At 39.7% G+C, this 13,819-nt stretch overlaps 1 protein-coding gene across 1 annotated transcript; it reads left to right on the forward strand.

Annotated features, from left to right (window-relative positions):
- Positions 1-1,539: 1,539 nt before the first annotated feature.
- LOC104959134 (guanine nucleotide-binding protein G(i) subunit alpha-1-like) lies at positions 1,540-13,298 on the forward strand. The gene is made up of 5 exons (XM_010786989.1): positions 1,540-1,983; positions 9,525-9,567; positions 10,700-10,841; positions 11,546-11,703; positions 13,166-13,298. The coding sequence occupies exons 1-5, from the start codon at positions 1,866-1,868 to the stop codon at positions 13,296-13,298; spliced, it is 594 nt and encodes a 197-aa protein (XP_010785291.1). The 5' UTR covers positions 1,540-1,865.
- The last annotated feature ends 521 nt before the right edge of the window (positions 13,299-13,819 follow it).

A 13,819-nucleotide genomic window follows, 5' to 3' on the forward strand; every position in this document is an offset into this window, starting at 1 on the left:
GAAAGGTCATCCCCACAAATGTGCATTTAATCCAAAAATACCAGTGTTTGAAATAAAAATTCCATGGAAAAGCAGGGTTGTTTACTTTACACCACGAGCATTCATTTGAGTGTTTTGAAGTGAACGCCGTCAACCTTTGGACTCACTGTTGACTTTGAAGACTCACACTTGACTTTGTCTGACGGGCTGAATCATTTAAACCACAAACAATGGTCATGTACAGCTGAATGGGGAGGAGGTTGAACTAAAACTGCCACAGTCAAAGGCTTAGATCCCATGGGAACAATGCACACTACAAATGCAGGTTACACAGTAACAGTTTAGCCTGAACAGTCAATATGATTATAGAGTGTTATGTGCACATGTTACAGGCAATTAATAGTCAGCCTTTATTTTTAATATATCTATACAAGAATTTCAGTTGAAACCATTCATTTATACTCACATGCTAACTAATCACTATCTTAATTGTATTTTCAAATGTAAGCCACATGCTGAAGTGAACAAAGTAAGAATGATGAGTTTTTATTTGGGGACTAGAGAGTAAAGCTACTAGTGTTCCGGTTTGATATCCGCTGCCATGCGATTTCCGGTTTGGGCGTTTACCTCCAAATTAAAAGCGGCAGAATGACAAGTTTTGAGGGTAACCCATTTTTAAAAAATACATTTTGGTTTTAAAAATCACATTAATACAGTCAAACTACGGTGATTTTTGTACTTCCTAAATGTTGTGTGAATGTCAGTGTGCTGCTCATAGACTAAAGTTGCTGCTAAACTACTGATCTGCAGCATGGAATGTATGAGTGCAGAGGTATTTTTGTATTATATATTTCATTTTAAGAAATATTGGCTTTCCTAGATGAATATACAGTAACATAGTTTAGTATCATTTAGTTTGTTATAATATAGGCAGTGATGTTAAGTAACAAAGTACAAATATATATATATATATATCTATATTTTATACTTAGTACTTCTACCCCACTACAATTCAGCGGTAAATAATAGTGTACTATAACAAATTTATTTTTGAATCTTAAGTTATTTTGCAGACTTGGATTAATTATATGGTATGTAATCAAAAATCTTAAATAACTTTAGTCAAACCTGAAGTATGTCCACAAACACATTGCACTATACAAATGAATTATGATTAGCTCCACTTTAAACTGCTGTGTTAAATACATTATTGCATCAATAATTACAATCAAAACATTTAATATATATCATTCTGATATTGTCCAATCTGTAAACGAGTACTTTAAGTATATCTTGATGCCAAAACTTTTTTAATTTTAAGTAACATTTTGAATGCAAGATTTATACTTGAAACCGAGTATTTCTGCTCTTTGGTAGTTCTACTTTTACTTTAGTAGCCAATACTTCTTCCACCTCTGAGTGTAGATTGTACAACATATTGTAATGGAATGGTTTGTGTTAAATGTAACTTTGTGGAAATGACACCTTTATTCTGAAGAATTCGACCGGAAGTGTGATTGTTGTCACTGCTTGCGGAACACACTGATCAGCCCTCTCTCTTGTAGAAGCTGTTCACACAGCAGCCTCCGCCGCAACGAATGGAGGCGAACGGGTGAAAGAGATTTCACTGAGGAACTGTTTCACTATCAACACATCTTTCCGTCGGAGACGAGGAGGATTTTATACAGATATTATTTCCGCGGGCAGAAGAAACGCCTCATTGTTTTAAAAAAAGTCGAATTGCTTCCCTTTTTCCCCCGTGAACAGATCGATTGCCTGTCATTTAAAAAAGGGCGTGTGTGCGAGGCAGTCTTCACCATTTAATGTGGGTATATGGTGTTTTAAATATTTTTTACACCATCTGGGTCTGAAGGACAGAGTCGAAGATGGGATGCACACTGAGCACAGAGGACAAGGCGGCGGTGGAGCGCAGTAAGATGATCGACAGGAATCTGAGGGACGACGGGGAGAAGGCGGCGAGGGAGGTCAAGCTGCTGCTGCTCGGTAAGGGGACTCGGTTCGCCGGACGAACTTCGGCGAAGTGTGTTCGCCTACAGCCGTTATAGAGTGGGGAGCCAGCCCTGTCATTAAAACCACATTGGTGTATGTTCATTCTCTGGTTAATGGTCAGTTTTAGGTGGTGTCAATTAGAAAATGTTACGAAGTTTTAATTCCGCATCGGTAGAATAACGTCGTCTCCTCCTTGTTAGCTTTAGTTTACCGTCAACTCTGGTCATTAAACACAACATAACGTTATTTCCAAGTAGTTAAATGACACTATCCAAAATATCCAAAACAGAACATCAATTCGTGTTTAAATTCGTTTTTTATCACACTTGTAGTCACACTTTTCATTTTTGTTAACACTATGTCCATTCAGCAGCCTATGAAGAGCATTTGTGTTGACTAAATCCTTACAACAATGGCACATTTCCTCTCGTCTAGTCCATTACAATGCAGTGAAATATGCTCGTGGCTTATTAGGGGCCCAGACCTGACTGAATGTAGGCTAACTAAAAACTTAGTTGGGTCCAGTCAGTTTAGGTTGTTTAGAGACCCTATCCCTGGTTTTAAATTAAAAGTAGTGTTATCTACAGTTTCCTTTGTTTAATTCCTTATTGCCTCCCTTGTCTTTAACCCATCTCAAGTTCAAGATGCATGTAAAGATATCCGAAAAGGGCAAATATCTTGCGCAACAAATCCAGGAAATTACAATAATGAAAGGTAATTTAGTTTGAAGCCTCATGAACATGACAATACAATAGCAGCCATTGAAACATAAATGCCATTGATCATCTTAAATAAGTAAGCAGTTGTATGACATGACATGCTGATGTAGATATAATGGCCTAAGACCCTTTCATTACTCTCTGCAGTAGCCAATTTTGACTCCAAAGCATTTTCACATTCGCTCTATGTTGGTGTCTAAGAATCCACTATGATTATGGTAAATCGATATACCTCCTTAAAAATCTACCACAAGAATGTTTTATGAATAGCGCAGTAGGCTTTTATACTACATTTTTGTAATGTCTTGCATTCATTACATGTGTTTGTCACGTCAAAGCTTCTTCTTACAACCCTGTATGCACAATTACGTGAAGTGCTTTAATTTAGAAGCCAGCCTTGTGTACATTAACGGCATTACTTGCATATGGAGAAACACTGTTATCCTTGTAAATAGAGACCGTAGGTGAAAAACTTTTCCATCAACCCCTGAGGTGGCTAGCGTTGGGAAATGTTGACATGCACACACACATGGTATGTGGGTAACCAACCAGGACAAGAAATCTGAAACTAATACCAATATCATGCAAACGGCTGACAGAACGCACAACATAAGAGCTTTTGTGGACTGATTTGTGAACAAAAACAAGATAAAATGTCCTTGTTTTTTTCCTATAATTTCGCAACTCCTTTCTAACATTGGTTTTTCATTACATTTAATTCAAGGGATGTTTTCTTTGAAGATTGTTTGAGATATTTAAAACATTTAGTGAGTCGTTGGTATAATTTAGTTTGAATAAGAATGCACATGCTTTCTCACTAAAGGTAGACCACATTCCTCAGGTGCCAGATGAGACTTGCTGATTGAACTGAGCAAGTTTGGTCAAGTTTCTGCTATGCTGCTGTAGGGTGGAATACTAGTTTTTATCAGCCTTAGCTCTGACACACACCATACAACGTTAGTTTAACCACTCTGTTTTTGGTTCATCAGCCTTTGTGACAGTTGTGTGCCAGGTCGTGTGGCCCCCACGCGTGGCGGACTTGGCACCGTTTGTGTTTTTATCCATTCAGCATGGCAGCCTCTTCAGGTTACTGCCATTGACAGGCTGTGACACCAGTAGAAAGAAAGAGAGGGGCAGTAAGATGAGAACAATGCTAAAGCATTAAAAATGAAAAGGCTCTGCTGCAGAGAGACAGGGTGGCTCGAATCAGGAGTTTAAGTTGTTTATCTTGCGGGTAAATAGTCACTGAAAATATTCAGTTTTGAAGTTGTTGATTCGTAAGCATTTCTGGAGTAGACTTTTCTCTAAACACACCCAGTCAACACCGATATAAAGTCAGTAAAAACTTGTGGCTTGGTAGTTAAAGGCTGTAAGCATTGTGGAGTTGTGTTGTATCCAAGATGACCACACACAGAGGATCCATTTCCTGTATCTGTTTCATATGGGTTTTGCCACTGCCATGCCCCTTTTTAGAAAACTAACTGCAAGGCTGAGGTCCATTAACCTTAATGGGAGAAGTGCGCATTAACACAGACTGTTTTGCTCCACAGTAAGGCTGGGCATTCTAATGATGTATAATTATATAGATATGGTGTCTTTTTTCAGATTTTGAAGGCCGAATTACAGTGAATGATGAATGATCCCAGGCAGTCCTTATTTTCCCAATACTGATTTTTGCTTAACAAATAACTCATTGTGTAAATATTCAGCACCACTGATCAACTCACGAATACTGTTGCAATATCTATATCAAGGTGGCTGGTCAAAAATATGGCATTATTAGATTTCTTTGGAATGACACTTCAAGAGAAAATTAACTTTGCTTGAGAGTGATTTTTCTTCCAACAAAGTCTCGCGAGGTCTGGCAACACCAAACGTTAACGTTACTCAAACTGTGTCAAAATGTGAAGTTATGTCAACTAACAATTTCACACTTCCTACAGTAGGTTACACATTTTTTTTCATATATCCTAAATATGTTGATGTGTTAACATCTAATTTAATTTAAGCGCTATCAAATCTGAATATGCACTATGTCTATGTCCAATTTGAGACAGGAAGTTTATCCCATTGATACCATTGGGGCTGCTTGCAATATGTATTTTTTTGTCATCAAGCTTTTGTTGTATGAAATGGAAGTTACGACTTCTAAATGAGTTGAAGTTTGTGTATACATCAAACATCTGGTGCTTTGGGGAGTGACAGGTTTATGTGTTTACCACCTGGTTCTCAGTGCTACCCTAAATGTTAATCACAGGCTTATGTGTGCTCCCTGTCACTGACCTAAAATCGTTAAGCTGACGTAAAAAAACTCCAATTTACATGAAAATGATTTGAATTTGAGTCTTTGTACACACACTGTCAAATCCAAACTACCAGGCAGGCTCAGGTGTCCTTTAGAGAGGAGGGTGGACATCTTTTCTCTCCTGAAAACTGAACATATTTCTCATTTAGCTCTTTGTCTTTATTTGGCTCTTATTTGATTCCCATAATCTCCAGGACCCAATTATCCTACTATTCATATCTACGTGCTAAAATAGATTACAATCTCCTCAGCCTAATTACTCTTTCTATAGCTGTCGCGCAACTGTGGGAAGATTTTTATTAATAATCCTCAGCCTTTCTCCACCATTGGTCATTTTGCCCTCTCTAATGTTTGCCATGTTTTAATGATGTAACCAGACATGTATGGATGTGCTTTGTTATCTTAAAAATGCGGGGTAATCAAATGAAGTTGTCCGCATTCCAACATCTCTTTGTCCGCATCATTAGACATCTCCTCGAACAGTTTGGTCTGTCCCAGTGTGTGGGAAACAATCTTTCAGCCATCGATCTGCTTGTTGGCAGTTCGATCCCTCTGGTCGTTTACCCTGGTGGTTAGCGCAAAGCATGGAGGCTCCTGGAATCTTTCATGAATGACTCATATTTAAATCCCCTCAGAGGGAGAGGAAAAAGAGGAATTGGATATTAAGCGAGAGGAACAATAAATCATATTGGGAAAAAGGACTGAATGTAAAAGAGGAAGATGGATATTTATGAGGGAATAAGAGTGGAAAACACAGAGAAGGGAGTGGGGCTGGATGGTGTTTGGCTGCTAATGTGGCATCACTAATGTGGTTTGCACATTGTGCCAAGCCCTCTAGAAGCCCTTACATTGCTCACTAAAGAGGACATGTTGGGGTGGCTGCGTGGCCCCTATAAACCCCCTGACCCGCACAAACGTATCTTCATGCCGTTGATCTGGAGCCTGAAAAATAGTCTTTTGCCATCTTTACTTTGGTTTGCATGCAAGCCCACTTTGCTGATTCTCCAAGAGATTTAGCAGACACATTTGGTTAATCTGTAAATGGAGAAGGCCCAGGCATGGTAGCCATTTGAATCACATTCATCTCCATAATGCTATTGTTTTCAAAGCCTCATCCATGCTGCCTCACGAAGATCAACCAGAGGAAGTTCCAAGAGAAAAGATGTGTTTGTGGTTGGGGGATAGAAACAGCTCTGTTCTTTGTGCAAGAAGAAAAAAAACGCTCCAGTTTTACTTGTTGGGTTGGATTTTCCTAAAATAGTTTGAACCGCTAGAAACAGAAACCAGCTGCTCCAGTGGTTTGGAGTCTGGAGCAGTTTTGGGGTGGGTGTATCAAAGCTGTGGGTGTGTAACATGACTCTGCATGAGGACTTATAGGTCAGGCTTGTGGTGCCATGTAACCCTTGATGGTCCATGTGTGAGGCAAAATTCAGGAAGACTGAACATCAATGTGTGTTCTGTATCCCTTTGACCTAAAAACTTTAACAAGATCCACACCCTAATGATATCACTGGTGTAGAAGGACCAGAGCCAAGTCACTTGCATAAGCGCTCCCATCTCATTGATTATGATAAAGACTGAGACACCAAATCTATGGTTTTCATCCAATTTTAACCATTGGAACGCTTAGAATTAGTAGGCAGGCTTATTACCATTTCAGTTGTGCGGCTGATGCTTTCAATGTCAGTACACTGGTCTTTCGTATCGTCGTTACTATGATCTAAAGTGGAAAAATATGGCAGAATTTACAGCTACATATTCACGATTACAGTAGATTCACTTGACGTCATTGTCTTAATCCCTGTGGGGAAAAAGTTCATCACAACATCGAAGGATTTCTCAACCAATGTGACTCACCTTTCCTAATGAATTAAAGCATCAGTTCTCAGAAATGTCATCAAAAGTCAGCAGAACATTCTTGATTATCTAGTTTTATGTTCTTATATTCAAGGGGATTTCCTCCATGAAAAGAATTTGTTTATTATCACAACTATTTTCTGATTAATTTGGTTAAAGCTCTAACTAAAGATATTTTTTATTAAAAACTGTTTGGTTTACAAACTGTAAAACTAGTGAAAAAAGAAATCCAAGGTGAGGTCTTCTTCTAATGTATTGTACTTACATTTAAAAACCCTCGCATTTGAGTGTCTAAAATAAGGAGTTATTTTGAATTTTTACTAGATAAATTAGATAAGAGGCCTTTGTTTTTGCTGCTTATAACATTTTTTTTTATCAAACAAAGCTGTAAAAAAAGCCTCAGTAACCTAACCTTTAATAAGTTACACAACTGAGGTTAGCTAACATCTTCTTTATAAGGATGCTTCTTTGAACTGTGGGCTCATAGCTCGCCCTAAGTGGATTTTCATGCATCCCACATTGAGGGGAGCTGTGTGGGTATGTGAAGTCTCGGTGGCATGGTGCAAATGGCTCTTTGCCTGGCCAAGGGGGGCAACCTTGCCAACTCGCAGGCCAGTCGTGTCTCTCACACAGATTCACACACCCAGTGTCGGGCTTCAGAGTACAGAGAGCTGCCGCGGTGCCGTCAAGCCTCCCCAGGGCTCTCCGGCACCCGAGTGGTAACACGTAATTAAATTGTGTCCTCAGGTGAATCCCATCTAATTATCGTGGAGGTGAGGTGCCAGCACTGTTCCATCAGCATGCAGTACTGCTGAGGGAAAGTTTGTAGGAATGCAGACTGATAGTGTGCCCGGTGCAGCAGGATGCATTAAAACATGTTATAAATAACTCTCAGAGGACTGTTACTTACAATGTGAAGCAGGCTGATTTACTAATGGCTTGTCGAAAAAGTGTCTCATTTAGAAGTTTATGCAACATGAAAAGTGGAACTAGATTTTGCCGATTTAATTATTATGCAAGAGCAGATCATCTAGTCTCTGCTGACTGGATCACGAGGTAATGCTGTAGACCTAATGGTATGATTCGACTTCCTCTTATTCTGTTTCTGGAGCTGAGAGGGGAAGCTGGGGGTGTTTACTCAGGGAATTGCCACTCAAGTGGTTTGAAACATCTTCCCTCGTGGCCAGGTGCCTTCAGTGTAACCTCCTTAGAACACGCTGCTGTAATATGAGGACATTGCATTAGTAGATGTAATGTAGTTTCTGGTAATACCCTTTAGATGCTGATGAATGTGGTTTCATCACAGATGGCTTTGATTCGAAAAAAATATTCCAATACAACGGCCACTTCCAAGTGACCGGTTACAGTAGAGGAAACTAAGCCACATATACATAATATATAATTTTCCCATGTCGCACACACGCACACACACACACACACACACACACACACACACACACACACACACACACACACACACACAACCACAAAGCCTCGTCAGGTGACTGCAGCCTCACATTGGAGATGTAATGAGAGCAGTTGTCGTGGCGTAACTATCGACGGTGCAGCCGGTGCAACACACCGGGGCCCAGAGCCGGCCAGGGGCCCATGCAAAAAAAATAAAAATAAAAATATTTTTTTGTATATATCTTTTACATTTTTTTTTTTGCCCCAATGGCATTGACCGGTTCACGCAATCTTCAAAGTAACCAAGCAACCTAAATTAATTTGTAATTTATCTGTCCAATGACCTTGCTCCCTTTCATGTCATGGGATACCTTGAGTGACGAGCGAACCGTTTAATCCACCTGTACTGTACTGTAGCTAGCAGCAGCAAGTTCGGCAGCATTATAAAAGATGTAATAACTTGCATTTATAATGTACAGACCAAAGCACAAGAGCGGCGATCAAAAGAGAAAAGACTAGAGAGTGTATGTCCGTGCGTGTGGGAGTGCATCAGCATGTGCTTATGTTTGGGGCGATGGGGGGGGCCCAAAACAATATTTGCACCGGGGCCAATCACAACCTTGTTACGCCACTGCATGGCACTGTGACGTTTGAGCGATCCGCAAAGCAGAAGGCGTGCCAACACTATGCTCCCACCACTGTCTCCATCCCAGTGTTGTATCATTCATCGGTCAACTACAACAATGTCATTCAGTTTTGGCCCCGAGTGCCCCCACATGCTGAGCTGACAGCATGTTTATTCACAACTCCATAATAATCTATCTCATCTTTAGTTGTGTGCGAGCCAAGAGCCTTGATGATGTGATTATTTTGCTGATAAAATTCCAAACACACCTACAGTAACGCCAAACTAGAGCGAGCTTTATCACAAAGCGAGACTTCTGACTGAGCTTGTTGCCATCAAACAAATGAGTAAATCTGCCTGGAGGAAGGGACAAACTCAATCACCGGGGACATACACAGACTTTGGGTTGCACACACACTCTCTATATGTCATTTGATTTATGTGGTAACGCTCAGGTTTCATAATAATGGTTCCTTATCATGCCATTTGGCCACATTACATCATCATAAAATGCAGTATAGGAAGTGATCTGGGTGACGTGGGTTAAAATGGGTATGACTCGGGCAACAATGACCTCTTGAGATATTTACACTCTAATAAATGTATTTTTCTTCTTTTCTAGGCGCTGGCGAATCAGGGAAAAGTACAATTGTCAAGCAGATGAAGTGAGTTCATTTTGCTGCTGTTGCATCTCATCATTCCGCACACTGAACAATCAAAACAACCCTTTTTTTTCTCCAGCGTATCAACAGTGACTTATTTTCCCATCAGATATGCATAATGGCACAGTATTCATTTTGCTCAATACAAACAGTGTCAAACAGCAATCATGCTTTTATAGCGTCTCTGAGTATTATTTATGGTCTGAGAATCACATCGAAAACAGCTACCATATATAATTGATCATGACGACAACCCGGCAGAATACATTAGGACTAACTCCATACATCATCCACGTAGTGCGCGCGACCTACATGAATTACATTTTACACAAGCACGCTCATGGTATCGCTCATAAATCAGCAGACATACAGAGATGCAGATTTTAAGCAGCTGCTCAGTTTGATATTTCTATTGGTTCTTTACCTGTTGAAGATGTATAGAAATTGTATTATACTTACAATCAAAATAATAATACATAAATCCACTGTAATACTAGTGTGCTCGGAGATATCCGTTTTACCATATCTGTCGGATTTAAGGAAATTATTTTAAACAAACATTTGGTTAATTTACCAATTTGCCCAACCCTGCATATTTTGGCTGAAAAATGTTGTAAAAGATATTGAAAAGTCCAAATAACAAGCAGATGAACCAATATTGAAAATAATAGTTTTTTGTAACACATTCAGCTTTTGTTGTAAAAGCCTGAGAGCTTGCCCCTTATCTTTTGAGTTAAACAACACATTCAATAAATACATTAAAAGATAATAAATTGAAAGTTTATATTTTTTGTTTGCATGCAGATGCTTCTATCCAGAGTAAATTACATGCAACTGTAGAAAAAGCTTATTTCCCCTGACTAACCATGGTTCAAGTAGCCAGGAATGAGAAGCTTAAATATCAGGACCAATGTGGCCTGATTATATTTCACCACATATAACCATTGGACATATGTCAGAGAAAAAGGATATTGAATGAAAGCGGAGGATGAAAGTAAGTGATTTTTGAGAAAGCTGAAAAGTAGAACACATTATTCACCGTACATATTTCTTCATGAGTGTTTTCTATCTATCGTGGTAGCATTTGGAAAAATGTGGTTATGGTTTGACTGTCTTTTCCTCCTTTTTCTTTCAGGATCATCCACGAGGCAGGCTACTCAGAAGAGGAATGTAAGCAGTACAAGGCTGTGGTCTACAGCAACACCATCCAGTCCATCATCGCCATCATCAGAGCCATGGGGCGCCTCAAGATCGACTTTGGCGATGCCGCGAGAGCTGTGAGTGACAGAGAGGGTCATCTGGTAGAGTAGAAACCTGGAGGGAGTCGGGGGTGTTGGAAACAAGCTAGTACATTGAGTAAACTGTCAGCAAACACTCCTGGGAAAGTAAGACACGGCCATCCCCTCCCACCCCTACCATGGAAACCCATAGAGAGATACAACTTTAATCAAAGAAGCACATTGATTCCATGTACAAAGAAAAGAAGCAAAATAACACAAGTAAACAATAATAATAAATATAAATGTAATTTAAATAACAAGCAAAGACAGATAAGTGAATACAAGCTTATATAATTGGGTGAAAAAAAAAAAGGAAATAAAATATTAAAAGGTTTTGAAAATAAATAAAAATGTTCCGCTATTCGGTTGGGGGTGTTTTGAGGTTATTGAAATCAAGCACTGCCATTTATTATAAAAACGGTCTGCAGAGCACCTAATAGTATATTTTATCTTCTCAAGTTTGAGAAAGAATACCTGGTCCTCAAGCCAAATATTTAACTTTTAAGTTGAGTTTTGTATAAGGTGATGTTTTTGAGCTTCTGCCTTGATCGGTTGATCAGAAGCTATCTCTGCAAAATCCTTATAACCTTGTGACTGGCATTTCAGCTTGGTAGCAGCCGGTCATTGTTAATGATAATAGCGGTTTAAATGACTTGGATGGTTGATTTATGATCCTGACTTTATTGCCTCCCCTCTCTCAGGATGATGCGCGGCAGCTGTTTGTGCTGGCGGGCTCCGCAGAGGAAGGCTTCATGACGGGGGAGCTGGCCGGTGTCATTAAGCACCTGTGGAAGGACGGAGGTGTTCATGCCTGCTTCAGCCGCTCTCGCGAGTATCAGCTCAATGACTCGGCAGCATAGTGAGTCACATAACACACAACATTAAAAAAAAGTTGCATTTTTATTCCCAAAATTATGATTCACTCAAGGAAAAACCTCCAGCACACCAATTCATGTCAACAAATGCCCAAACTAGTGCCATTCCTCTACAAACACAGAAAGCTGCTGCCTTAACAGTTCTTATTGCCTCTCATCATGCTCAGAGAGCAGAAAGCCCCGGCACCATGTATCTGCCTGGACTTTTAAACTGTCAATATTTGCCCTCCTCAGCGAAGCCTGAAGAGCAGAGGCTGGAAAGCCAATTAATCCAGGACCTTACACCTCAGCACAGGAACATTTGTCACATGCTTAAAAAGAAGTGATCACAACCCTCTGCATCTAAACTGCTCCATTGTTTTCCTTGGCCAGCCTGAAAGTTGTATATGTTGTGCAAGAGCCGTTGGCAAAGAGAGAGATGATATCATCATTTTGTGAGGAAAAAAGCAGTTGCCTTGTTGTGCTCTGAAGCAAACATCAGTGTTTATGTAGCAGGCCAAGGGCGCTGCAGTTGTTGCTCTTTTCTATTTGGTTCCTATAATCCTGCTGTCCAGGGGCTTTTCATGAATAGGAAACACCATGTCCTGAACCTTGTGTGTTTTTACTGTTTAATACCTTGAAAAACAAACAAAAGGCCTGTTAGCGTAAAGGGGAGATTACTAGTGTTTGTCGGATAGCAACTAGAGGTCACTAATCTTTCTTCCCATTGTAATTTTTCAGCAATAACCTTGAGTGCTTAGGTCACAATACACCCAGAGTGTAAGAAAATGTAGTTTTTAAATCTGAAACTATTTATACTACATTCAGAAAAATAAAGTTTGTATAGGCATTTACACCTAATGTTGAACTATTCTTTCTATGGAAAAAGAATTATCTCTTGCAGTATGCATGAGAAAATCCATATGAAATGTTAAAAAGATGTTGAAATGAACTTAATGCCTTTTTTTTTAAAAACATCTCAACTCATCTCAAGGTCAACTTTGCCTTGCAGTTTCTGGGTTTAATTAAGCGGAAAAAAAGAAACACGCTAAACTCATAACAAATGATCAAAATGCCATCCCTTCTCTATACCTGCATATGCCAATTCACAACCATGAAAAGACTAGAGGCTATCCCATGGGAGACGGACAAAACATTGACTCGTTGGGAGTTTCCCCATCGGCTGCATAACCTTCAACCCAGGACTGAACCCAGAGGGAGTCTACCTTACACACAACAATGTGCACTCCACACAGAAAAGACCTCAGTTCAGGTTAACTGAGTTTTTTATCTGGTTAAAACAGCTAACAAAGAATTATATTGTTTCAAACTGAAATGATTGGGAGTCATTCATTCAAATGGGAGATAAAGACTTGACCTTGATACACATTTTCTCTTTCTCTCTCACTCCCTTTTTATGATTATTCTGCTTTCCCTAATGTCCTTTTCTTCGTGTCTGTCTATTAGCTACTTGAACGATTTGGACAGGATATCCCAGGCCACCTACATCCCAACTCAGCAGGATGTCCTGAGGACCCGAGTCAAAACCACAGGCATTGTGGAGACGCACTTCACATTCAAGGACCTTCACTTCAAGTGAGAATTTCTTCTTCTTTGCTTCAAAGTGTTTTTTTACGTGGTGTCTTGATTAGCTTTCCTTCCTGCCTCTGACTCATTCACTCCCATAGAAATTACCTTTGCTCATGTACAGATGTAAGTTGTGACACAATGTGTGAAGGTGTTCTGCAAATATCAGCAGTGACTCAGAGAGAAAAAAAAACAGAGAGGAAGTGGGGGCAGCAGGCCTGATGATATCATGACACTATAAGTCCGTAAGCGGATGCTAGTGACACATACATTCATGATGTTGGGACATACAAGAGATCAGAAATAGATGTTAAATGATCCATAGAGACATACAAAACACAGCGCTTTTTAAATGCCCTGTCTTACTCAAGGCGCAGCTTAAATACACTCATGATGACACACAATTAGTGTCACAGTTGTATATCACAACAGTTCTTCAGTAAAGTAGCCATTGCTCTTTGTAATGTACGGATAAAACAGCAGGGGCTACACGTTAAAAAGCAAAGTACTCCTTTTTTGAATGGTTCAGTTTGT

The sequence above is a fragment of the Notothenia coriiceps genome, unplaced genomic scaffold (genome assembly GCF_000735185.1).
Source record: "Notothenia coriiceps isolate Sejong01 unplaced genomic scaffold, NC01 NC01_scaffold00029967, whole genome shotgun sequence".
NCBI classification, from domain to species: domain Eukaryota; kingdom Metazoa; phylum Chordata; class Actinopteri; order Perciformes; family Nototheniidae; genus Notothenia; species Notothenia coriiceps.